Here is a 26,753-nt window from a genome sequence, read left to right on the forward strand (position 1 = left end):
CCTGGAGAAGCCATAAGTAGCAAGGGAGCTCCTAGCTGGGGCTGCAGTGGTGGAGCTGCCCAATCTAGGCGTGCAGTTTACATCAAACTGAGTTGTGTGTTCATTGCACAGGTTTATTAGGGTCGGAGATTTACTGTAACAGGTCTCTATACTGACGATAATATAAAGGGTGTAATAGAATGGCTGCAGTTAGTGTCTCATGCTGAAATGGGGCCTTTGTAGACTCAAAGCCTCACAATGTCAACCATTGATGAGCATCTGAGCAGATGGATCACAGGTAACTCCAGAAATTTGGTCATGATGGGGAAGAGGGTCTGGAGAGAAGGATGTAGAGATGGAAGATGTGTGTGTGTGTGTGTGTGTGTGTGTGTGTGTGTGCGCGCCATTGGGAGGAAACATTGCTCCATGCAGCCCAGTTCAATAGTCTATAAGCCTCAGTACCAGAAACAAATAGAAGGACCTAACATGAAACCAGGAGGCAATGCACCAAACAACAAAAAGAAACAAAAAGCAACCCAGGTACTGGAAGGATCGCACTGGTCTGAGGAGCATTTACTGCAAGCCTGACAGTCTGAGTTTAATCCCTGAGATAGACACAGCAGAAAGAACCAACTCTATATCCTATAATGTTCATTTGTCACTACTCACTTTAAAACTGTCCGGGCAGAGGCCAGAGGAGGGCACGGGCTATATTCCTTCACTCTTTGCCCATTTCTTTGAGCAAGGTCTCACTGAACTGAGGTGTTTGTATCTTAGCTAAGCCAAACCAGCCTTGGTGATTCTATATCTTCATGGGGTTTCAGGCATGCACAACTAACCACACCTGGCTGGAGTTGTGGTACTGGGATCTGAATTAAGTGGCTCTGTGACAAGTACTCTTAGCCACTGAGCCATTACTCCAGCCTCAAAAACAATAGGTGTAGCCTCTAGATCAGCAGCATTGGCCAGCCCTGCACACTCCTTAAAAAGTGAGTTTTCTGGCCTCCCTCCAGACTGAGTGAGTCAGAGGATCAGAAACTCTTGGGTTGAGTTTGGGGTGAAAGAGAGTTCAACAATGCATATTACAAAAGCAGTTCCTTCTTTCCCAAACTCCTGTCTTTAGTCACAACCCTGTCGGGGAGTACAATCCAGGGCTTGAACTCAGGATTAGTGGAGAGCAAGTCTGGTGTGGACAGCCATTTGTCACTGCTGTTGAATGGATGACCTTTGGAACCTCTGAGCAGAAGTCAGGGCCAGAAGAGAGTGGCTCAGAGCTGTGGCCCTATAGAGATGCTATTACTATGGCTGGCTCCCTGTCCACCAAAAAAGCATAGGGACCCACGTGAAGAAACATCTAGCAGCTTAAGAAGCAGTCAGGGGCACTTAAATATATCCAAGTCATGTACAAAAACAAATCCAAGACCCCAAATTCCATCACTTTCTGGAAATAAAATGGTCATTTTGATTAATAACAACAACAAAAAAACCCCAAAAAACCAACAGTATATGTACTGAGGGACAGAATGATTACTGGCAAGACTCAAATCAGTGGCTTGGATGAACAAGTGGAAAAAATATTTCAAAGCACGGAGCAAGTAATATGGGAAGATGGAAATAATTAGAAAAATACCATGCTTCAATTCTAGATCCAATAGTTACGACACTGAACTGTTATGGAAGTTAAAGGAGCAGATGGGGGAAGGCAGACATAATTATATAATTACAGAGTGGAAAATGCCTTGCTGGCTCCGTCAGAGACCTGAGCTTACAGGCTTGGGGGACACAGAAGATAAAAGAAAGAAGAAACCCAGACCGGAAACACCCAGGTTTTGAGGTCACGGAGAAATCACTGTCCAGTTTCTAGACAGAATAAGTTATTGATAAGGGGGAATGGTCTCAGCTTGGCAGAGAACAGTACAAGCGGGAAACCAGAAAGTAGCTTCTCACACAGCAGGAAATGTGTTCAAAATGTGTCTGAAGCCAAGCCATGAGTAACTGAGTTTAATTTCTGGGAATCCACAAAATAGGAGAGATTTGATTCCTGTAGGTTGTCCTCTGACTTACAGACACATGCACACAGATGAATTCACACAGGGGAATCTCTGTGAGTTCAAGACCAGTCTAGTTTACAGAGTGAGTTCCAGGATGGTCAGGTCCATGTAGAAAGACCCTGTCTCAAAAACCAAGCAAAAACCAAAACAAAACAAAATAAAAAATGGTCAAGGCAATCTTTAGCTACACAGTGAATTTAAGACCAGCTTTAGCTATGTGAAACAGCCCCATCTCATACACACTCGTTCACACCTGAAACAGCCCCATCTCATACACACTCGTTCACACCTGAAACAGCCCCATCCCATACACACTAGTTCACACCTGAAACAGCCCCATCTCATACACACTTGTTCACACCTGAAACAGCCCCATCTCATACTCACTCGTTCACACCTGAAACAGCCCCGTCTCATACACACTCATTCACACCTGAAACAGCCCCATCCCATACACACTCGTTCACACCTGAAACAGCCCCATCCCATACACACTCGTTCACACCTGAAACAGCCCCATCTCATACATACTCGTTCACACCTGAAACAGCCCCATCCCATACACACTTGTTTACACCTGAAACAGCCCCATCTCATACACACTCGTTCACACCTGAAACAGCCCCATCTCATACACACTCGTTCACACCTGAAACAGCCCCATCTCATACATACTCGTTCACACCTGAAACACAAATGGAAGCTTGTAATCTAACAAATGAAAATTAAAAGATCAGGCTCTCCACTTATAGAGCTAGAGAGATGGCTGCTATGCTCTTACAAAGGAACTGAGTTCAGTCCCTGGCACTCGTGTTAGGCAGTTCACAACCTCAGGTGACCCCAGTTCCAGGCGATCCAACCCTCTTCTGGCTTCTGCAAACTCATCCACATCTGAGTGCACATACAGATACACACAGCCCTAATTGTCTGGAACTTGCTCTGTAGACCAGACTGGCCTTGAACTTACAGAAACCCACCAGTCTCTGTCTCCCAACTAGCAAGCACTAAAGGTATGTGCCACCACCGCTGGCTTTTTTTTTTTCTTTTTTTCTTTTTTTCTTTTTTTCTTTTTTAATGGAGACAGTGATGGTGGGACTGAACCCAGGGCCTAGTACTTCCAGGTAAGGACTCCACCATTGAACTACATCCCAGCCTTAATCCTTCATGAACACACACATACACACACACACACACACACACACACACACACACGCACACGTGATATGTAGACATCAGAGGACATCTCCATAGTTGGTTCTCTCCTGCCACTTTTTTTTTGATCTCAAGTTGTCAGCCTTACATGCAATGCATGCTGGGACCTCTACCTGCTGTGCAGTCTCCCTGACCTCAGTCTCCCCTCCCCCACCTCTCTATTTTAGATGTAGTGGTGTATGAATGTATTTATTTTACATGTGTGGTGTTTTGCTCTCCAGTCCCCCTGCCCCTCCCCCCACCCCATCTCTTTTCCTTACTCTTCACTCTGCTCAAGGCTACATCCTCAAGTTTCTCCTGCTGTGATGAAACACCCTCACCCAAAGCAACCTGGGGAGAAAAGGGTTCATTCCACTTACACTTCCAGGTTACAGTCTGTCGCTGAGGGAGTCAGGGCCAGAAGTAGAGGAGGAGCAATGGAGGAGTACTGCTTTACTGGCAGGCTCTGCCTGCCTGCTTTTTTATTTTTTTTTTTAAAGACAGGGTCTTTCTATGTAGCGCTGACTGTCCTGGAATTCTTTACACAGACCAAGCTGGTCTTGGACTCAAAGAATCCACCTTCCTCTGGTGGAAGCCTAGTCTACAGAGTGAGTTCCAGGACAGCCAGGGCTACAAAGAGAAAGCCTGTCTCAAAATCAAACAAACAAACAAATAACAATAAGTAAATAAAAATTTAAAAAAGAGGAGAGAACAAGGAGGACAGAGGCTTAAGAGAAGGCTCAGCACTTAGGAACACTGGCTGATTTTCCAGAGGACCCAGGTTCAAGTCTCAGCACCCACATGGAAGCTCACAGCTGTCTGTAATTCCAGCTTTAGAGGGTCCAGTACACTCATCCAGACAAAATACCAACGCTTGTGAATAAAAACAAATGAACTTAAAAAAAAACAATAGGCAAAATAAGCAAAATAAAATATTAAAAAATATGTGAAGTTACTTTCTTTTCCCATTGCTGTGGTAAAATTCCCTGATCAATTGACTTAAGGAAGGAAGGATTTTTGCCTGGCCCACAGAACAAGGTACAGTCCATGATGGTGAGGAAGTCAGATAAAGCAGCCTGAAGCAGCTGGTACAGGCGTCCAGAGTCAGGAAACTGAGAGCGGTGAGGCCAACTCACCATGCCAACTTACCAGCCCTTAGCCAAGAGTGATTCAGGCATGTCGCCTTGCCGGGCCTAGCGTTGAGACAGGACTTGCTCTCTAACCCTGGCTGGGCTTGAACATTCAATCCTCCTGCCTCAGGATTATGGGAATGTACCACTCTATTTATCTTCCTTTTTTGCTTTGGTTTTTAGTTTGTTTCTGTTTTTTGAGACAGGCTTCTCTGTGTAACCCTGGCTGACCTGGAACTTACTCTGTAGATCAGGCTAGGCTGGAACTCGGAGATCTGCCTGCCTCTGCCTCCTGAGTGCCGCCATCACCACCTGGCTCCCTATTTTTGATTAAGTGTATGCATGTGTGTGACTGTGTGCTTGTACACTAGAGTGTATTGTCTCACAGAGGCCACAAGAGGGCATCAGATCTCTTGGAGTTGCAATTATAGGTTGTGAGTCTCTAGATAAGTTTGCTGGGAACTGAACTCAGATCCCCTGCAAGAGCAGTGCAAACCTTTAACCAATGACACCTTTCTCCAGCCCCTTTTGGAAAAATGTTTTACCTCTTTTTACTAGAAAATACTCTTTGGGAAGTATATAATGAAACAGATATATACTCAACTATATGTGTGTGGGTGTGTACATCCTGGCATTATAGATGCACAAGGCTGTCTATCATGTATTGTTTACAAGGCCACTTGTTCACAAAGTGCATTTTCCCTGGGAGTGATGGCACACACCTTTGATCCCAGCACTTGAAAGGCAGAGGCAGGAGGATCTCTGTGAGTTTGCAGCCAACCTGTTGTCTTAGCAAATTTTAGGCCAGTCCTAGAGCTAAATTAAAAGTTAAGAAAACAAAACAGGGCTGGAGAGATGGCTTAGCAATTAAGAGCACAGACTGCTCTTCTGAAGGTCCTGAGTTCAAATCCCAGCAACCACATGGGGGCTTATAACCATCTGTAACGAGATCTAATGCCCTCTTCTGGGGTGTCTGAAGACAGTTACAGTGTACTTACATATAATAATAAATAAATCTTTTTAAAAAAAGATTAACAGGAAAATGTGTCATGCTTTGCCCAGTAGTGGTGGCACATGCCTTTAATCCCAGCACTTGGGAAGCAGAGGCAAGCAGAGGCAGGCAGATTTCTGAGTTCGAGATCAGCCTGGTCTTCAGAGTGAGTTCCAGGACAGCCAGGGCCATACAAAGAAACCCTGTCTTGAAAAACAAAACAAAACAAAATTTTAAAACAAAAACAAACAAATAAAAAAACAAAAACATCAACAACAAATGAAAAACAAAGTAGAATGAAGCAAAACCCCCACAAACTGTTTCTAAAGTCAAACTAACAAGAAAATAAAAATAATAATAAAGTCGGGTTTTCAACAAATCATCAGTGAATAAAAAGGGAGACTAAGATTTTATTATTACATTGGGAGAAGCAGAAAGAACCAAGCGTGTCAAACTTTGGTGGCCCCTCTTCCTCTGAGTCTCCACACACCTGGAGAGCCATGGATCAAAGGGTAACCTGTGCCCAGTCCACAGAGATTAGGTACTCAAGTCACACCATGCTGAGCCTGTGGCCAGCTACCCACACAGGTGTGGTATGTGTCTGAGTCTCCATACCCCCCCAGGGCCTTTGTGCTAGACCCTGACTCCAAATGAGGTAGTGAGGAGCCCCGGCTCTGTGCTTCTAAGATCTTGATGCTGTCATCTGCGCAGAGTGAAGCCTTGACTTCTAGGGATGGCAGGACCAAGAGCGGGGTGTCACCAGCCCCCAAAATGTGGTCTGTGTCAGGGAAGGGTAGATTGTGAGTGAGGTCACTCTTGGTGACACGCATGATGAATCTAAAACACGAGCCCTTCCTCCCCCAGCCACGCCCTATCCCTGACCATAGCTATTGAATAGATCAGGGCCCAACAGGGCTGGCTGCTGAATGCCCTGTTTTGCCAGGGGAACGGGGAGAACTTGTTGTCTTACCTGGGGCAAGGGACAGTGTCGCCGAGCATACCACTCCTGGCAGTATAGGCTGACCTGGATGCCCTGGCCCAGGAAGAGAAAGGTCCACATCAGGACATTCCAGGCTGGACCTGTGTGCCTGTCATTCATGGTGAAGTTCAGCAGCCCTAGAAGGAGACAGGTTGTTACTTCAGTGCTTTGTCTCTTTTGCTTCCCATGCTAGGAGCTGGGAAGAGATTTGCCACCCTCTCTCCCTGGATGAGACCTTGATCCCAGCTGCAGAAACTTGAAAGGTCTCCGGAATTGGGAGAAATCCATCTGGCTCAGTTTACCCCTCAATTCCTGAATTATGCTATATTTCCAGCCACACCAAGCTTTCCCGTTCCCCCCTCATCCCATAATCAGATGCTTCCCTGTGACCAGAAACCTTTCCCCATGGCTCCCCAGGATATGCCTATTGCCTTGCCTTCCGAGGCTGCCCACAGGCAACCTCCTCCTTAGTGTCTCAGGAGCAGCCAGGCTCCGCCTCTTGCGCCTCTCAAGGCCTCCCATGCCTCCCACCAGCTGCCTCCCATCTAGGGCCACAGAGATTGCACTCACCCCCGAACACAAGGAACAGCATCAGCATGACGGGGTAGAAGAACCCCAGGACGAAACAGAAGATGTACTCATGTACCACGGCAGACACCAGGAATACGCCCAGCATGGCCACCCCGCGAGCCCGCCTGCCTAAGAGCTGATGGGCAAGAATGAGAGTGAGTGTGTGTCACATCTTCACAGAGAGTCCCCCCTCTTCATGAAGCCAGGAAGAAGTAGGATTCAATAGGAAGGGCATGGAAATTTGGGATCAGAAGAGTCCACACTAGGAAGCAGTGGTGGTGCATGCCTTTAATCCCATCCCTCGGGAGGCAGAGGCAGGTGGGTTTCTGAGTTCGAGGCCAGCCTGGTCTACAGAGTGAGTTCCAGGACAGTTAGGGCTATACAGAGAAACCCTGTCTCGAAAAGCCAAAAAAAAAAAAAAAAAAAAAAAAAAAAAGAGTCCACACTAATCTCATTTAAAAGCAGTGTTCTAACCCTTTGGTCCTTAGCTGTATGATTTTATTTTTTGTATGTTGACAGTGTTGGGAGACCAGGGCCTTATGAATGCCAGGCAAGTGCTCTGCTACTAAGTCCCCATCACCAAAAGCATCACCATTATCATCACCACCATCCTTTGTATTTTTGAGACAGAGTCTCTCCAGTCATCCAGGCTATCCTAGAGCTCCATATGAAAGCCCTACTGGTCTTGAGCTGGTAGAGATCCTCCTCCTCCTCTGCCTTTCTGAGTGCTAGGACTAAAAGCTTGAGCTACCATACCTGGCCCCCTAGTCTTAGATTTTGTGCATACATGTCCATGAGTGTGCAGGCCAGAGGTCAATGTTACTTAAGCACCTTCTGTTGGTTTCTGAGAGACTCCTGTGTCTGGAACTCACCCCATCAGGCCAGTCTGGCTGGCTGGCAAGTCCCAGACACCTGCCCTCGGATCTGAACGTGAGTGGGGCAGAATAGGAGGAGGAGAAAGTCTCCTGTTTGGGCCAGGGGAACTGAGGAGGGTGCAGGGCTCATACCCACAGCCCATCTTGATACACGTAGCTATACAGCCAGTCATGGACCACGACGTTCCAGGTGCGGTAGTAGTTGGAGAAGGAAGTAGAGTTCCACCAGTCCTGTGGGGAGTGTGGATTTGGGAAGGGATGGATGCGAGATCTCAGGCCCCGGCTACCTCCAGCCCCAGCCCCACCTGTATCCTTGGCCAAGAGCCAGATCCGTCAGCCCCTCCCCGCCCGGGGCCCCTCCCTCCTGCCTATCCACTCAGGAGGAGAGGATCATGTCGCACCATCCACACAGAAGCAGTCAGCCCTGCCGCTTAGGGATGAAGGACTAGCACCATCCCCACACCCTGAGGCCCACATTGCTCATAGCCCTGCAAGGTGGCACCCACCACCGCAGCTGCCCTCTTCCCCAGGGCCCATGGTCAACCTCCCCAGTCACAGCTCTGAGCTAGCCCCCGGTCCAGGCCGTACCCGGTAGAACATCCTGTCTCCAAACCGCAGCATCTCGGCAAAGGCGTTGAGCCAGCAGTGCAGGAAGGCAAAGAAGATGAGGAGCAGCATGAAGATGCCTAGCGGGTGGGACAAGAGGTGCAGCCCCACAGCCCTGACCGGGCTCCCTAGAGCCTTTGCCCAGACATGGGGGCCGGCACTGAACAAGCATTCATTCTCCGTTCACGCGATCCTTAACACGCACATCTGCTGGTGTGCTTGACCCTGCTCTATGCCTGAAAATCAGAAATACAGACTCACACTGCCCCTGGCCTTTGGAAGCTCATCCTATTGAAACAGATGCACACACGGTCTATAGATCGAGGTCAGGTATAATGGAATTACTGATATGACAACCCTGGGACCTCCTGGGGGGATGTAATACAGAACAAGGGTGAGACGACTGAACAAGCATGTGACTATGAGGTGGCCACCTGTAACCCAACAACTGGGGAGGCCGAGGAGGCTCAGGGTAGCTAGCCTGAGCGACACAGCAAGGCACCATCTCAAAAGAGTAAAAAAATAAGTATGTGCGATAAAAGTTAGGAAAAGAAGGGAGGGTGGGCTGGAGAGATGGCTCAGCGGTTAAGAGCCCTGACTGCCCTTCCAGAGGTCCTGAGTTCAAATCCCAGCAACCACATGGTGGCTCACAACACTCTGTAATGGGATCTGATGCCCTCTTCTGGTGTGTCTGAAAACAGCTATAGTGTTCTTATATATAATAATAAATAAATCTTTTTAAAAAAGGGGGGGATAGAGAAAAGAAAAGAAGAGGAAAAAAAGCGGGAGCTTCCGAGAGAGAGAGAAGAGCAGATTAGCCTTCCAGGAAGGACCCTGATTCCACAGCTGCTACGTGGAGAAAAGGCATCCCAAGCCCACATGTACCTCCAGCTGCTTGGGAGAAGGAGGCAGGAGGATTGAGTTTAAGGCTAACCTTGGTAGAGATGTCTCAAAAAGCAAGCAAAACGTTAAAATAAATAATTATAAACATCCAGGAGGCAGAGGCAGGCGGATCTCCAGGCTCAAGGCCAGTCTGCTTTACAGAGCGAGTTCCGGGAGAGCCAAAGCCACATGGAGGAACTCTGTAACTCTGCCTCGAAAACAAACAAACAAACAAACAAACAAATAAAAGATGAACAGAGCAATTGAGAGCTCAAGTCCCATTTGAGAAACTTAGTGAGACCTTTGTCAGAATAAGAAGTGAGGGGCTGGAGAGACAGCTCAGAAGTTAAGAGCACCAGCAGTTCTTCCAGAGGTCCTGAGTTCAACTCCCACACAGTGGCTCCCAACCATCCATGATTGGATGCCCTCTACTGGTGTGTCAGTGATAGCATGCTCATATACATTAAATATATATACACCTTTAAAAATAGATTTTAAAAAAAGGGGGTCTTGGGGGTGTAACTCAACAGGAAAGCACTTGTCTGCCATGTGTGAGGCCTTAGGTTTACTCCCCAGTGAGAAGAAGGGACAGGGAAGGAAAGAAGGAAGAAAGGAAGGAAGGAAGGGTTTTTGAAGCAGGGCCGTGGGTGATTAATTTGCAGAAGGAACTTCATCTGGGCAGCAAAGCCAGGCCCAAGCCGGAGAGGGAAACTGAGTGCGGGGAGCTATGTCACCAGGCTAAAGAAAGGTGCTGGTAATGAACATGGATAGGAGAGGCAGGTGTAAGGGACTCAGAGACAGAGCGAGCTTTCCCTGACACGCCTCCCCCGGGGTGGGGCACAGCCTTTGGCCACCATGATGACCTGCTTACCTGGCCCCGTGGCATGCAGGATGGATAACAGCAGAGCCCGAGTGCTAAAAGGTTCCCGGCTCATATTGGCAAAGACGGGGACGCAGAGGCGGCCCAGGATGAAGCAGGCATAGAGCAAACAGCCCAGGGCCTGCAGACAGAGCAGGACATGTGGCTTTGGCAAGGCCTCTGCCTTTCCCCCCTGCTTCTAACCCACTGCGAGTCACAGCTGGCCTCTTTCTTCCCCCATCTTCTGACCTGGGCAAAGTTCTTGGCCACATAGTTCCACCTGATGCTGGGTGTCCTGCAGCAGTGATAGAAAAACCTGATTATCATCCTTCTCTGGTGTCCCCTGCTCAGGACCTTAGCCCTTTCTCCGAGGCTCCCTCTGTTTCTCAGGCCCGAATGGATTCCCTGGGGTGAACGGGGCTATCCTAGGACACTTTGAGCAAACGAACTAAGTGGGTTTTTAGTTCAAGTATCACTGAAGGTCCAGGATGTGGAGGACAGAACTGGGTTGATCGATTGGGACACTGGGTCACAGGAATGTCCGGGGCAAAGGAAGACGCAGACTGTTTCTCTGTTACTTTCCTCAGAACAAGAGGCTGGTGGCCTGGGGGTGGGGGAAGCCACCTTACTAGGCTTGAGCATTTGGGGAGGCGGGCAGGGTCTTACCTGGGGTATGTCTCTCTGTAGATGAGTGTAGGGCAGAAGAGGAAGTAGAGATAGCTGGAGAAACTCGGGGTGCAGATGCCCTTCCCTGGGCAGGAATGAAAAGGGTGGGTCAGGATCGGGAGGGCAGGACTGTGGTATCTCGGGGAGGTGACTGGGCCATGGTGTGCATTCAGTGCGGCTGAACTGGCTCGCATTCTAGATGGGCTCTGCAGACCGGCTGTGGCCAGAGCTTCCTCCGTGGCCTCCGCCCATCCAGACTGAGACCTGGATAGCACCGGAAAGTCTGGGTTCTCTCAGAAGTGGGCCTGAGAATGCTCGTGCAGAAGGCCACTCAGCCCAGCTAAAAGTCAGAGCTGCGTCTGCTGGACAACCGGCTTCCGAGGGCAAAGCTTTGCAAACCGTGGCTTCCCCGGCAGCCCAAGAGGATCCAGTTCAGTTGGCAGTGGGTCAGCGGGACACCTCACCTCCTCTGACACAAAAAATCCCAGGCACAGTCTCTCTCAGGAAGGAGTAACTTTTCATCAGGAATCTGACCTGAGGTGGAAGGGAGACCAAGTTGCTATGTGGCTCTAGAAAATAACTTCTCTGTGCTCAGATTTACCATTGAGAGGCCAGGGAGTTCAAGACCTGCCTGGTGGAAGCCCAGGGTTTCTGGGTTTGTTTGTTTGTTTGTTTTTGTTAGATTTATTTATTTGATGTATGTGAGTACACTGTTGCTTACTTCAGACACACCAGAAGAGGGCATCTATCAGATAGATCCCATTACAGATGGTTGTGAGCCACCATGTAGTTGCTGGGAATTAAACTCAGGACCTTTGAAAGAGCAGCCAGTGCCATCTTTCTAGCCCATCTTTTCTATTTATTTATTTATTTATTTATTTATTTATTATTATTATTAGTAGTAGTAGTAGTAGTAGTCATGACTTTGTAGCTTAACAAAGACAAAACTGGGATAAAGGGTAAAAGGAAACAGGGCAGTCTACATCCCACCCCCCACCCCCCACCCCCAGCTATAGAGAGTCACAGTGCTACCTAGCAACCAAACCCAACCAGCTCCGCCCTTGTCAACACTGTATCCTTGCTTGTTCTCTGTAGATCCGGTCCCAGAGTCCCTGGGCCTCACCTGCTCAAAGACAAGCACGCAGCGTGAGGCGGGTGGAAGCTCATGCGTCACGGACACGTGCACCGGCAGGACGCAGAGCACCACGGCGTGGGCAACCAGCAGAACGCAGCCCAGGCTGGCCCCCAGCATCCAGGCGCCTCCTGTGCGCGGCCTGATCCACAGCCGCAGGGTCTGGTAGGGCAATAGCAGCGTAGACAGGAACATAGGAACCCACGTCATCAGCGCCAAGGGGAACTGCCCGAAGCTGAAGATGAGCAGGTCAAACTCCAGCATCAACCTAGGCGAGCAGAAAGGAAGACAGTAACCGGGGCAAACTGAGGCGGTTGTTACTTTTGTTTGTTTTTGGTTTTCTCTAGACAGTTCTCATGTGTTCATGTATCCCAGACTGGCCATGAGCTCACTTATATAGTTGAAGATGACCTTGAACTTCTAATCTTCCTGACTCCACCTGCTTAGTGCCGGGATTTCAGGCTTAGGTCACCTTAATCTGTTCATGCACTGCTGGGGGTCAGACCCAGGGTTTCCTGATACTAAAGGCACTCTACCGATTCAGCTAGATGCAGAGCCAACTGAGGATTCTTGAAAGGCTGTGTTCTTAAAGTGTTCAGGTTAGCCCCCGTGCCTACTGGACTTCCAGTGCAGGGCCTTGCCTCAGACCATGGGACAGGCTTGACCTAAATGGGCTTTGGAGCCCCAGGTCAGTGTCAGTGTTGCAGAAGGTCTCAATAGTACAAGCATTAGGGTATGGAGAGTCGAGCTGAGCTTTGATTTTATTTTTTATTATTATGAATTTGGTCCCTCTGGTGTGTCTATAGTTGTAGGCCCAGGCTCAAGGAATGCTTCATGCTCAGAGTTTTGCATGCCTGGGTGGAGGGTATTAGAACTTGCTTGAAATCTCAGCTTCTTCAGAGGCTGAAGCAGGAGGATGGGAATCTTAGACTGTAGGAATAATTTGCTATGCACTGTGTAAAAGCATCGCCTGTCAATAAAAATCTGATGGTCTGTAGCAGAGGCAGGAAGTGGAAGGTGGGACATCCCCCAGAGAGAGACAGACAGAGACAGAGACAGAGAGACAGAGTGACAGAGACACACACAGAGAGACAGAGAAACACAGAGAGACAGAGTTAGAGACAGAGAGATAGAGACAGACAGACAGAAAAATACACACAGAGAGACAGAGACAGGGTGACAGAGAGACAAAGTGACAGAGAGACAGAGAAGGGGAGGGAACTTTGGGAAAGAGTCAGGCTCAGGGGAATTCACCAACAAGATATGGCGGAGTTGAGCGTTTGACTTGGCAGACATAGAGCTGTGTAAACAGGTTAACTGGGTTACGAGCTCGTTGGGGAGAAAGCTTAGACATGAATTCATAAGTAAATCAGGCTCCAAGTCATTGTTCGGGAACTGGGGCAGACGTAGAAAAGACCAAGCAGTTACACTAGACTGCTAGGACATAGGACGAGCAATGTGTTGTCTGGGACTGCAGAGACAGATCAAGAGCACTGACTCTTCCAGCCTCAGCTTGCAGCTCGGCCCTCACACACCTGTTCACAACCACCTGTAACTGCAGCTCCAGGGCATGCAACAAATCCCCTCTCTGCCCTCTCTGGGCACCAGACACAAGGGATGCAGAGATATGCGGGGAAAATATCCACACACATAAAACTATAAATTTAAAAATTAAAATAATAAAAAAGAATGTATGGCATATAAAGATGAAAAATGGGGGCTGGTGAGGTGGCTCAGCGGTTAAGAGCACTGGTTGCTCTTCCAGAGGTCCTGAGTTCAATTCCCAGCAGCCACATGGTGGCCCACGACCATCTGTAATGAGATCTGATGCCCTCTTCTGGCACAAAAGTGTGCATGCAGACAGAGCACTCCGGTTCATAAAATAAAGGTGAAAAATGCAATGGATGGGGGGAGTTGAGGATATAAAGTAGTTGGTAGAGAGCTTGCTAGGATGGGTGGAGCTTCTAGGGTCAATCTCCAGCATGTGCTTGAAATCCTAGCATTTGAGAGGGAGACACAGAGGATGAGAAGTTCAAAGTCATTCTCAACTACGTATTAACTTCAGGTCCATCCTGGGCTATGAGATTCTGTCTCAACAAATAGACACATACTGGAAACCACCTCAATAGTTGGTCCTAATAAAGGACCACATGGGGTTGGAGAGATGGCTCAGCGGTTTAGAGCACTGACTGCTTTTGTGAAGGTCCTGAGTTCAATTCCCAGCAACCACATGGTGGCTCATAACTATCTGTAATGGGATCTGATGCCCTCTTCTGATATGTCTGAAGACAGCTACAGTGTACTCACATATAATAAATAAATAAATTTTTTTTACAAAAAGGACCTCATGAACTAAATCTGGTACTTCCACTTTCTCTAGTCACTAAAATCAATAAGCTGACAAGACTTGATTATAAAATCAGATACAGTATCTCACTTATAAACACCTCCAAGAGCACACATGCATCCTCTTGATTCTTATGGATATATGCCTGTGAATACACAGGAAACATTCAGGGAAAACCCAAACCATGTTTTTAAAGATTTATTTATTTATTATATGTATATGTCACTCTCTTCAGACACACAAGAAGAGGGCATTAGATCTCATTCCAGATGGTTATGAGCCACCATGTGGTTGCTGAGAATTGAACTCAGGACCTCTGGAAGAGCAGTCAGTGCTCTTAACCTCTGAGCCATCTCTCCAAACCCCCCTTTTTAAAAATTATTTATTTTATGTATATGAGTATACCGTCATTGTCTTCAGACACTCCAGATCCCATTAAACATGGTTGTGCCGGGTATGGTGGCACACGCCTGTAATCCCAGCACTTGGGAGGCAGAGGCAGGCGGATTTCTGAGTTCGAGGCCAGCCTGGTCTACAGAGTGAGTTCTAGGACAGCTAGGACTACATAGAGAAACACTGTCTTGAAACCCGCCCCCCACCCCCAAAAAAGATGGTTGTGAGCCATCGTGTGGTTGCTGGAAACTGAACTCAGGACCTCTGGAAGAGCAGTCAGTGCTCTTAACTTCTGAGCCATCTCTCCAGCCCCTCGAACTATTAAACAAACAAAAAAACAGCACCAGGCCTGTCTGACAGTGGCGGCCTATGCCTTTAATCTCAGTACTCAGGAGGCAGAGGCAGTCATCTCTCTATGAGTTTGAGATCAGCTCTTCTACAGAGTGAGTTTCAGGACAGCCAGTGCTATACTGAAAAACCCTGTTTCAAAACAAAATAACAATAAACAAGCCAGATCTGGTGGCTCATACCTATGATTTTAGTTACTTGGGAGGGAGACAGAGGTAGAAGGATCAAAAGTTCTAGGTCATGGGGCTGGAGATGTGGCTCGGTGGTTAAGAGAAGGTCGAAGGCAGGTATATAGAGAATAGGCCAGGATATCTGATCAGGTCACTATTTCAGGAGGGACCTACCTGCCCTCATCAATGAAGTCGATGGCCAGGGTACTGATGATCAAGACGCAGAGGCCTGCTATGAACATGTGGTAGATGGTTCGGAAATGTTGCACCTCCATTAGCTCACTGGAAGGGAGGCGCCCGAGGGGCAGAGAAGAAGGATCTTCAGAAGCCTGCAGAGAAGCTCAGGGCAAGATTGTGGCCAGAGCTTCTCCAATTTGTCTTCCTCAACAATGCCAAGGCAGAGCCCTCTCCAGAGTCTCCCAGCAGACCACCAAAGCCCGTGCATGAGTTGTGTGATATCCATGGGACGCCCCCAGTCAAAGTCTTTCTCCTTATCCTCTGTCCTCACCCCCAACTTACTCAAGCAGCGACCTGCGGGTGATGAAAACTTTCCGTTTCCCAGTGTGTAACTCTTGGGTCCTAGATTGAGACAGTTACAGTATAAGTAACCAGATACCAGAGGAAGAAGAGAGGCTGGAGGGCAGTTCCATGTGGAAGTAACAAGAAGCAGTAAAGATAGCCCAGGAGGTTGACAGCTGAGAGAGGCCTAAAAGAGGGAGGAGTCTGTGTGTAGGTGTGTGTGTATGTGTGTGTGTGTATGTGTGTGCACACATGCATACGCATGAGTGAATGCATGTGTGCAAGTGTGCATGCATGTAAATGCATACATGTACACGTGTGCATGCATGTATATGCATGTGCACCTGTGCGTGCATATGCATGCATTCATGGGTATGTGCATTTGTGTGTGTTTCTGCATGTGTGCATGTGTGTGTGTGTATGTGTGCATGTATGTGCGCGCATGCATGTGCATGAGCGAATGTGTGCACATATGTGAGTGCATATGCATGTGTGCATATATGCAAGTATGTGTGTGTGCACATCTGTATGAGCAAATGTGTATATGTGTATGCATGAGTGCCTATGTGTATGTGTGTGCATGCATGCATGTAAGTGTGTGTACATGCATGCATGTAAGTGTGTGTACATGCATGTGCCTGTGTTTAGAGAGACAGGGTGGTCAGGAGAGAAGAGAGGCTGAGGTTAGGGTCATGTCAGGGCTGGCAAAGGGGTGGGCATTCTGCTAGAGGAGCTCCTGCCTTGTGACTCACTTGCTTGTAGAACCTGGGGCAGTGGAGGGAAGAGGTCTGTCTTGTTTGGGGTAGGCTTGCACAGCCTCCCTCATGGCCCGATCCAACAGTTCTGCCAACTCTCTCTGTGCTTGTTCCAGAAACTGTGTCTTCACAGCCTGCGGGATGAAACCAGGCTACAGCCCATTCATTGTTCCTCCCTCCAGCCAGCAGTTCCTTTCTTTCACAATTTACTGGGCTTCTCTCTGAACCCTGCAAGTGAAGAGCTGGGGAGCTAAGTGTGGCGCCGAAGCTGCCCCAACCTCTGTCTCCTTCCTAGGGCAGCAATGAGGCTAGAGAACCACAGCAGAAGCAAACGCCTGTGTGCTCCCAGCTGTTCAGGAGGCTGGGGCAAGAGCGTGGTGAGTTTGAGCCTAGCTCAGGGACAGCAGGGCAAGGCTATTAGACAGATGACTTCCAGTCCTCAGTCACTGACCTCTGAACTGTGACCTCACTAACAGGAAGTTCTTACCAGCTGACTATGGTTCTTACCCAAAGACCTAGGTTTTTTTGGTTTTTGGAGACAGGGTCTCTCCAAGTAGCCCTGCCCTGAAACTCACTCTGTTCCTCAGATCACAGAGATTTGACCGCCTCTGCCTCCCAAGTTCTGCGTTTAAAGGCATGTGCCACCATCGTCCAGCCCAATTCTTTTTAATTCATAATTGTAAGCAAACCTAACAAATTAGTTATCTTAAATTTGTGAATGAGGGGAGGTAATCTAGGTTGGCATTATCTAAACAATGTTACCAGACAATTTAAGTGATGTTTTTAAATATTCATACAAAAGCTGTGGCTGCTGAGAGATATCCCAGTAGGCAAAACAATTTATTATGTAAACCTTGTGACTTGATTTTGATCACAAACTCACAGTGGAAGGAGAGAGCTGACTCCTAAAAATTACACAGACACATGCAGATACACACAGACAGACACATACACACACAGAGATACACACAGACAGACATACACAGACAGACACAGAGAGATACACAGATGTACACACAGAGATATACACAGACACACACAGACAGACACACATAGATACAGACACACCTATTACTACTACTGTTAATAATAATAATAATTAATAATAATAATAATAGGGCTGGAGAGATGGCTCCATGGTTAAGAGCACTGACTGCTCTTCCAGAGGTCCTGAGTTCAATTCTCAGCAACCACAGGGTGGCTTACAACCATCTGTAATGGCATCTGATGCCCTCTTCTGGTACAGTGTACTCATATACATATGATACATACAATGCTACAGTGTACTCATATACATATGATAAATAAATAAATCTTAAATAAATTATAATTTTAAAAGAAAGGTCTTATCTCTGATTATTATTAGGCAATATTAAAAAGCTAAGCCAATAACTAGTGATTTAGGCATCAATACCACCCTTCATTAACCTTAATTCTAGTTGAAAACTTTCTTGTGTGTGTGACAAGGTCTCATTATGTAACTTGACTGCTGGCCTGGAATCCTCTATACAGACCTGGCTGTCCTTAAACTCAGAGGTTCTGCTGCCTCTGCCTTCTAAGATTAAAGGAGTGTGCCATATGCCAATATACCCGGGCAAACAAAGAATCTTTTTATCATCTAGCCTGTCCTAGCCCTTGCCTCCTATTACCCTAGGACCTTCCCAATGTTTTATTTCCTTTCACTTTTTCTTTCTTTTCTTTTTTTTTCCCCCACTGAGACAGGGTTTCTCTGTGTAGTCCTGGCTATCCCTGAACTTGCTCTGTTGAACCAGGCTGGCCTTGAACTCAGAGATCCACCTGCCTCAACTTCCTTGAGTGCTAGGACCAAAGGCTTGTGCCACCACTGCCTTGGTTACTTTTTATTTCTTAGACAGAGTCTTCTGTAATCCAGTCTGGTTTGGAAGTTACTGTGTAGCCAAGGGTGACCTCAAACTTCTGATCTTCCTGTCTCTTCTTCCCAAGTGCTAGGATAAGAGTTGTACATCACACAGGGTGCTGCAGATCAAGCCCATCTTCATGTACGTTAGATTGGCGGTCTGCCATTTGAGCTACATCCCCAGCCTGTCCTTTCTGACCTCCATGATCCCTCACCTCCATATGTCGGGTCCATTGCACCAAGTCTGGGGCTCTGTGTGTCTTCGTGTTCCCTAGGAAGAAGAATCAAAGGGGACTTCAAGAGGGAGGAGTTAGGCGTTCTGTGTGCTCACAGTCTCCTTTCCCAGTCAATATTTAGAATCAATCGTGGGTAGAGCCACTAACCGGGGAAGTGACATGCGCAGTGAGTGCGACTCTTGGTGAGAAAGAGCCTGATGCAATTGCTGGAAACGGGACCCGAAACAGGGAAGTGCTCCATTCACCCCTAATGAAGGCAAGGCCACGCTCTGGACATCCCTTTTCTCCACTGCCAGTCTGAGTGGTGTGGGGAAGAGGGCAGAAACCTCCTTCTCTGGCTTCCCAGAACAGCAAGAGGAAAGGAAGTGGCCAAGCAGCAAGCTCTCCTCAGCCATACACTCCCACCTTAGGCCTGAGTGTCCGGTGTGTGGGGGATGGGAGGACGGCTCACCTTCTTCATGGGCCCCCTTCTCCCGCTCCTCTCCCAGCCCTTCTCTCCTCCGAAGCTGGGGCACCTTTGGCTCCATGGTGCCAGTGTGGAGCGGACAGCACACAGCTGTTGTCTTCTTCCTTCCTTTCTTTCTCAACCTACCTACAGGAGCTCGTGTCCCACTCAGAGATCTGACAACTCCAGGGGCTAAAGTCCTTTTCGGAGCCTGCGGGGGTTAGATAGGTTATCTGCTCTGCCTGTGGCATGTGTCACAGGCCTCTATATCCAACCACTATGGTCAACCTCACATTATTGCCATATCGCTTTCGGGAGTGAATCTGTGCATCAGGTTGTGAGGGGGACTTTGCCTCCCCGAGGCTTATCACATAGCTTGGCTCCTCCTGGCTCTCTTTACAAAGACTGAAGGTCAGGGAGGGACCAGAAACATCTTCACGGTACCTTGTCTCGTTAGCTTTCTGAGGGCATGCAGTGAAGCCTGTATCGACATGTGCAACAGTATTATGTTGGGGACTCTGTGACGTGTGTAATGTCGAGGCCCCTAGATGTCAGCTCTTCTCTACACCTTGGGTTACCACATAAGCAGAAAGTCAGACACGCACTTATTCAACAGTAAATAGTGCCAGGGGTTGCCTTGTCTACCTGTGTCATCCCCTACCTATGTAACTCAGGGAAAGTGGACCAAACATTTTAACCTTCTTCTGAAGAAAAAAAAAAGGGACAAAATGTCTCTACCACATCAGGCAATTGCCAGCACAAGTAAGGTAGTCTGGATAGACCGTGCAGAGCCTGAGTGCATTCCGTCCTTTCTGGGAGGCAGTAGGGCAGGTGAGTGCTTCGGGAGTTCCACTTTAGCAAATTCCGGCTGGGGATTAACCATTAATCCTCCTCCTCCATCAGTCCAAAGGTCAGTGATAGAAGCAAGGTTGAAATCACTGTGATCTCAGACAGAGGCCAGGATCTCAGTCAGTCCCACAAGGGAGCTCCAAGTGGGTGTACGGGTGAGGATAAAGGGCTTGCTGCCTGTGACAGTGGCCATCTACTGTATTCCAAGGACAATGGGAGAGACTGACTCTACGGGGAAGGCAGAAATGCTATGAGCAACGGGAGAAAGTGAGTAGAGGCGCCAGAGACAGACTAGACAGACGCAGAGACATGAGCCTGAGACCCCCAGGACTAGCTTTATTAGTACACAGGCCAACAACAATCTTTCTAACTAGCTGTGTAAAGGCCCAAGGGTGACTGGGACAACGGGGCAGAGCCTGAAGGTGGGTCTTGGGGCTTCACATATAGCTCAGAGGACAGCCCCATACTCCGGCTGGTGTCCTGGAGGCTCCCCCCGGGGGGGGGGGCTTCACCCACTGCTCCTGCCAGAGCACTGAGAGTTTCCTTGGCTGTCTGGAGACACTGGCAAAGGCTGGCCCATAGGATCCACACACCAGCATGGACCACGGCGATTCCCCTGCGAGGAACGACACTGGGGAGAGAGGTGCAGGTCAGACTTTGAGCAGGAGAAACATCTGAGAGCTTATATAGGGCCCACTCTGCTAGGCCAGGGCAATAGCTTTCAAAATGCAGTTTCAGTCAAGAGCCCAACATTACTTATATTAGAAACGTATGTTCACAGGCTTGCCCAGACCTACTGAGTCAGAAAATGCAGAAAGGGCTCTGTGAGCTGCTGCTCAGATGCCTCCAGATGATTCCCAGGTCTCCCTTTGAAGCTACTTCAAGGCCTTATCATAGAGGAGACTTTAAGCCTTCTGCTGCAATAGTTGGCCTTTGTTCTTCTTTCAGATCATACTAGAGATTGTGCCCAGAGCACTGCTAAGCAGAGCTTTGCCAATGAACTACAAACTTCTTTCCCTTTTTATTTTGAGACAGAGGCTCATAAGGTTTCCCAGGCTGGACTTGAACTCAAAATTCTAGGAGCCTACCTGGTCCAAGTTTCCTCAAGTCCATGGAAAGATCTCTTATGGAAATCTCCAGCCCTGTCTTCCTACCAGCCCTTTACTTGTAGTCCAGGCAGGCCTTGAACTTACAATCTTCCTGATTTCATGTCTATGTGGGTTTTAAAATTAGAAGAAATAGTTGTGTGTGTGTGTGTTTGTGTGTCTGTCCTTTTTTTTTTTTCTTTGATTGCTGTTTGGTTGGTTTTGGTTTTTCGGAGACAGTGTTTCTCTCTGTTGCTCTGGCTCTCCTGGAACTCACTAAGTAGACCAGGCTGGCCTTGAACTCACAGAGATCCACCTGCCTCTCTCCACCACCTGGCTGTTGTTTTTGGAGACATGTTCCAGCAGAGCCATTATCCTTTCTGCAGCTTTGCATCAAGTACCCTTCCTTACTCCCAGGCAGGGAGCTTGCACAGAGGAGAGGTAACTTCTCACCTGCTGCTTTCGGTAGAAGCCCCTGAGGTCACAGTTTGGCACGTAGAGCCCGCGTGCTCCGCCTCGGAAGACCTCAGTCTGGAGTTGCTGCAGTACTGAATCCAAATGTCTGCGGCAGGGGCCCTGGAGAAGGATAGGAGTGGGTGAGGGAGGTACTCAGGATTCTAGGAGCCCGCCTGCAGGCTTCCTCGAGACCATGGAAAGGTCTCCAGTGGAAATCTCCAGCCCTCTGAATCCCCTACCACCCCTTCACGCACCATCTCACTATCTTGAACAGGATTGGGTCTTATAGGGGCGGCGGAGGTCCGTGGATTCTTCTGCCGGTCTCTGTGGCTCGTGTCACGTGAGCGGGAGGCACCTCCGTGGGGTTTGCTCTCCTTTGTAGTCTCCTCTGTGGCCACAGGTAGAATGGGAGGGGAAATCAGAGGTCAGTCAGAGCAGAGACCAGCAGCCCAGGAGCCTAGATCCACTTTTATCAGTAAAAGTGAGAGGGACTGAAGGATTCAGTTTCTCCTGGCTTTACCCCAACTGCATTTCTTCCTCTAATCAACTATTCTGCTGGGTATGGTGGTGTGTGCCTATAATCCCTATATTGGGAGGCCTAGGTAAGAGGATTGCAACAGGTTGATGGCCAGTCTAGTCTATTTAACAGGAGCTGAAGAGGTGGCTCAGCACTGGCTACACTTCCAGGGGACCAGAGTTCGATTCTTTAGCACCCTCATGGTGTCTCATAGAGATGCTTGTAACTCTAGTTACTGGGAAGCCAACCCTATTTCTGGTAACTATGTTGTACACAGACACACAGGTACAGACATACATGCAAAACACCCACACATGTGAAATAAAAATAAAATCCTAGCTGGACGGTGGTGGCATGTGCCTTTAATTCCAGCACTCAGGAGGCAGAAATAGACATATTTGTGAGTTTAAGGCCAGCCTGGTCTACAAAGTGAGTTCCAGGATAGGCAGGGCTACACGGAGAAACCCTGTCTCACCCCCTACCCACCACGCCCCTCCCCCAAATCCTGTGAGTGCAAAGTAGTGTTGGTTATATCCAGCCTTCACACTTCCTTCTAAAAGTCTTGCCTATTCCACTAGAGGCCAGAAGAGGGCAAACCAGCCCAGGAAGATGGGCAAAGAACAGTGGATTGTACAGTAAGTGTGTAGTGGATTGTACAGTGTGTGTGTGTGTGTGTGTGTGTGTTGGAGGGGTGTCAATAAGGATCCAGTGGAATGTTTTTTCCCTGTTGTGACCCCTCAGTGAGTCAGCCCACCCCTCTCAGCCCTGAGATATCGCTACTTTGAGGGCCTTACATGGGGGTCTCTTCCTTTTTGTCCCAGCTCAACCCTGTGGTACAGGATCACAATGATTCTTAACCAGGATGTACTGAAGGCTGCAGAGGGGGCAGAAATAGGTTTCCAACCTGCAGGGTGCACCTGGCTCTGGAGAGCTTCTGGGGGTGCTGGGGAGAGCTCAGGATGCAAGTAAGTCATAGTTAGGAAAAGGTTGGGATGACACAACCATGCCAAGAGATAAGCTTGTAAACGTTTCTACTCCATCCCCTCTGCAGTGTCTGTCTGGGTACCACATCTCCCTCAGACCTTGTCTCTCACTCCCTGCATTTAGTGTCAAACTGGGATGATGTTTCAAACTGCTTTCTCCAACCAAAACACACCTTCTCAGAGGAGCCCTACAACCCTGGGCTCTGACACTAGAAACTGGAGCGTCAACCCCTCACTCCAGTGGGTTCGTGTGTGTGTGTGTGTGTGTGTGTGTGTGTGTGTTCCTGTGTGTGTGTGCAACTGCACATATGTGTAGGGTCCCATATAGGCATGCATGTATATGTGTGCGTGTGTGCATGTATACATGCCTGTGTATGTGCACGTGTGTATGTGTGTGATGTGTGGTGTGTGTGTGTGTGTATGCTCGTGCATGCCTCCATGGTGTGTGTGTGATGTGTGGGGTGTGTGTGTGTGATGTGTGGTGTGTGTGTGTGTGTGTGTGTGTGTGATGTGTGGTGTGTGTGTGTGTGATGTGTGGTGTGTGTGTGTGTGTGTGTGTGTGTGTGTGTGGTGTGTGTGTGTATGCTCGTGCATGCCTCTGTGGTGTGTGTGTGTGTGATGTGTGGTGTGTGTGTGTGTGATGTGTGGTGTGTGTGTGTGTGATGTGTGGTGTGTGTGTGTGTGTGTGTGGTGTGTGTGTGTATGCTCGTGCATGCCTCTGTGGTGTGTGTGTGTGTGTGATGTGTGGTGTGTGTGTGTGTGATGTGTGGTGTGTGTGTGTGTGTGATGTGTGGTGTGTGTGGTCTGTGTGGTCTGTGTGTGTGTGTGTGATGTGTGGTGTGTGTGTGTGTGATGTGTGGTGTGTGTGTGATGTGTGGCATGTGTGTGTGTGTGTGAGATGTGTGGTGTGTGTGTGGTATGTGTGTGTGTGTGTGTATGTGTGTGTGTGTGTAGGCTGGCCTGAGATTATGTACCCAAGGACAGTGCTGAGCTGAGCTGACCCTCCCGCCTCCACCCCTAAGCACTGGAATGACAGGCCTGCACTGCCAAGTAAGTGATCCAAATTCATTTTTCATCCCTTTCTATGGGAAAACCAGGGATTTGCTCTCTTCCATCTTCAGTTGCTCCTCACCCCCATGTTAGGGGTGTTGACTCACTCTGGTCCCACCCACTCAATGACTCAGTCTTCTGTGTTCATCCCTGGGGTAGGGTGGGGCAGGAGGTCATACAATTCCTACCAGGTTTAAACCATAACTCTGATTTGGCAGATTCCTTCTCTTCCTACTTCTTCGGCCCTCCCGGACCTGCCCACTGCCCGCGGTATCCACTGTTCCCCCACCCCGTGCCCAGTACCCGCGGTGCCCACAGTCCCCAGTGCCTACTGCCCCCCGTGCCCACTGCCCGCATTGTCTACTTCACAGTGGCACTGAAAGTGAAGTAGGAGGCATTTCATAGTGTATAGAACTAGAGTCTGGGGTTCCCTTTCTTCCTCCTCCATAAAGAATCTAGGTCCTGTCTCCAGCGTGGGCCTTTAGAGCTATGGCACTGATCCTGCAGGGTCCAGAGGAAAGCTAAAACTCAAACCCTCCATCCTCCTCCTACACACGCCTCTTTCCCTCAGGAGAAAATAAGGGAAGGGAGAGCAGCCGAGAGTTCAGATATCTCTCTGGCTTATTCTAAATTGCCCCTAGCAGCCTCATAGCTGTACCATGATGTTTCTGCTTCACGTTCTATTCAAGGCCCAAGAGGAACCAATGAGCGGGTCCTAGCGGCTTGAAGAGGCTGTCCACCTGCATCTGTCCAGATTCCTACCAGGAGAGACTAGCTTCTCCTATATCAGGTGGGCAGGTAGACAGAAGGAGAGACAGAGGGAGACATGGACTCACCCGACGGCCCTCTGGCGCGTTGACAGCGGCCCTGGCCGATCAGCAGCGCACGCAAAGGTGTCTCTTCGTTCTCTCTGGGTTGGCACTGCAGTCCTGGGGCGCACTTAGGGATGTAAACCCCGCACAGTTGCCCCTCTCTCCTGAGACAGCCTCCGGCTTCTGTACAGCCGTCTGCAGGCGACCCCGTGTTTTCCTCCTCCACGCAGCCTCCGCGACAGCCAGTCTGCACTCCCGGCCCGCAGCCGGGGCACCCCGCTAAGGCAGAACCTGAACTTGCAGCGAACAACAGCATTAGGAACATCAGCAGCGGCTGCGTGGGCAGCCCGTACCAGGTCATGGCCAGAGTTTTTGCCCTGTGCACTCAATCCAGAGAGTCTAGCGCAGCTGCTGCTGGCCGCTACTTCTCTTTAAGAAGCAGAGTTCTGGGCCCGGCCCCTTAAAAGCCAGGTGAAGGGGGAGGGGAAGAAGAAGAAGGCAGGGGCAGTCCCTTAAATGGGTGGACTGAAGGGCCACCCACCTGGGTCCACCCGGCTTTCCCCTCCCTTCTTCTCCACTGCTGTTTACATCCCAAATTGTTCTGATGGATTTTTTTTTCTTGCTTTGTTCCTGGGAATCTCGCCCGGAATTTGGGAGCTGTACATCTGGCTAAAGGAACTGTGGAGTAGGGAGGAGGAAAGGGGAGGATAGTGAAGGTGAACCCTGAAATCCAGTTAGCAAGAGCGTGTGTACAGGAAGATGAGGGGCCTGTAGGTACTCCTGCAAGTGAGAAGAGGGGAGGGTGAAGGTGACCCGAGAAGGGATAGTATGGGGGGGGGGGGCGGTGCATTGTGAAAGAGATGTGGCTAAGCTAGGAAAGATGCCAGGCATCTGGGCAGAAGCTTCCACGGAGGGTTTTTTTTTTTTTGTTTTTTGTGTTTGTTTGTTTGTTTTTGACTTTTTCGAGACAGGGTTTCTCTGTGTAGCCCTGGCTGTCCTGGAACTCACTCTGTAGACCAGGCTGGCCTCGAACTCAAAAATCCGCCTGCTTTTGCCTCCCAAGTGCTGGGATTAAAGGTGTATGCCACCACCGCCTGGCTCTTCCATGGAGGATAAGAAACATCGTCAGAGAGAGGAGACAGAGATGGTAAAACTGGGGAGGTAAAATAAAGACTCCTGACCTATGTTTGTGAAAAACAAAACCATAAAAACCCAAGAAGATCTAGCCTTAGGGACAATAATAGAAAAGGCTGGGGCTGCCAAGGGTAGAATGAAGAGTGCTTTATGAAGAATATACCTTGAGTAAATGTAGGAACCCTCGGAGAGTCCGCAGCTGAACTGGGAGTGGTGGTGGTGGTAAAAGTAGGGGACAGTATTTTAGATGCATTTAGGGACAGTGGTCTGGCCACAGACTAGGCCTCACCCTCAGTTCTGCACTTCAGATTAGCTTGTCCCTCAGTTACTCCTTTCCTAAAGCTTCTCTCCCTTCTATAGTCGTTCTTTGGGTCTTCTGGATTTCCCAGATTGATCTGTGCCCAGGGGACTTGGGAAGGAACTGGTCGGGGAATTTCAGTACCAGATTGCGCATTTGCCTCCACTCGTTGGAGGCAACGGTTCGGTTCTGCCCATCCATAAGTGTTGTGCCTGCTCAACCCTAGGCAGGGGTGGGCGGATCCCCGGCGCTCCTGCAACTCTGGAGAAACAAGTGGGATTGCTACATTGTACCACCCGCCTGTCCTCTCAATTCTAAGTTACGCAACAACAATCTCATTCTTTCCTAAAACAAGAGCTCTGGACAGTGACTAAGTTTAAATTCTGGGCCCCCAAGCAAGAATGTCAGCACGAGCTTCCTGGGCTTTTAAGCAGATAAAAAAAAAAAAAAAAAAAACCAACCCAAACCAAACAAAACAAAACCTCAGTGGCTTCTCTGAGATTTTAGGATTTAGCAGCGTTTATAAGGCAATGTTTTCCCCGTTGCCATGAGATACGGATGCTGATTGA

The 26,753-nt window shown here is 48.8% G+C and overlaps 2 protein-coding genes across 2 annotated transcripts; both read right to left on the bottom strand.

Moving 5' to 3' along the window:
• Positions 1 to 5,743: 5,743 nt before the first annotated feature.
• Soat2 (sterol O-acyltransferase 2) lies at positions 5,744 to 18,658 on the bottom strand. The gene is made up of 14 exons (XM_052161419.1): positions 18,535 to 18,658; positions 16,441 to 16,577; positions 15,689 to 15,748; positions 15,344 to 15,451; positions 11,903 to 12,179; positions 11,244 to 11,313; positions 10,780 to 10,864; positions 10,363 to 10,408; positions 10,126 to 10,255; positions 8,355 to 8,452; positions 7,899 to 7,997; positions 6,892 to 7,027; positions 6,313 to 6,458; positions 5,744 to 6,120 (listed from the first exon to the last, which is right to left on the bottom strand). Exons 1-14 carry the CDS (start codon positions 18,538 to 18,540, stop codon positions 6,070 to 6,072), a joined length of 1,449 nt encoding a protein of 482 aa, XP_052017379.1. The 5' UTR covers positions 18,541 to 18,658; the 3' UTR covers positions 5,744 to 6,069.
• A 1,501-nt stretch (positions 18,659 to 20,159) lies between these two features.
• Positions 20,160 to 25,320, bottom strand: Igfbp6 (insulin like growth factor binding protein 6). Its single transcript, XM_052160661.1, has 4 exons — positions 24,777 to 25,320; positions 21,645 to 21,778; positions 21,388 to 21,510; positions 20,160 to 20,480 (listed from the first exon to the last, which is right to left on the bottom strand). The coding sequence occupies exons 1-4, from the start codon at positions 25,111 to 25,113 to the stop codon at positions 20,358 to 20,360; spliced, it is 717 nt and encodes a 238-aa protein (XP_052016621.1). The 5' UTR covers positions 25,114 to 25,320; the 3' UTR covers positions 20,160 to 20,357.
• Between the last annotated feature and the right edge of the window lie 1,433 nt (positions 25,321 to 26,753).

The sequence above is a fragment of the Apodemus sylvaticus genome, chromosome 17 (assembly GCF_947179515.1).
Source record: "Apodemus sylvaticus chromosome 17, mApoSyl1.1, whole genome shotgun sequence".
NCBI classification, from domain to species: Eukaryota; Metazoa; Chordata; class Mammalia; order Rodentia; family Muridae; genus Apodemus; species Apodemus sylvaticus.

What these genes read in the sequence shown, in the direction of transcription:
- Soat2 (XM_052161419.1), bottom strand. An exon ending in ACCCGCAGGTCGCTGCTTGA is followed by an intron (nt 15,452 to 15,688) that starts GTAAGTTGGGGG and finishes CCTCCCTTCCAG; the next exon opens with TGAGCTAATGGAGGTGCAAC. An exon ending in CCTGCATGCCACGGGGCCAG is followed by an intron (nt 8,453 to 10,125) that starts GTAAGCAGGTCA and finishes CCCACCCGCTAG; the next exon opens with GCATCTTCATGCTGCTCCTC.
- Igfbp6 (XM_052160661.1), bottom strand. Translation starts at nt 25,113, where the DNA reads ATGACCTGGTACGGGCTGCCCACGCAGCCGCTGCTGATGTTCCTAATG. An exon ending in ACGCGCCAGAGGGCCGTCGG is followed by an intron (nt 21,779 to 24,776) that starts GTGAGTCCATGT and finishes CTGTGGCCACAG; the next exon opens with AGGAGACTACAAAGGAGAGC. An exon ending in GCTTCTACCGAAAGCAGCAG is followed by an intron (nt 20,481 to 21,387) that starts GTGAGAAGTTAC and finishes CTCTCTCCCCAG; the next exon opens with TGTCGTTCCTCGCAGGGGAA.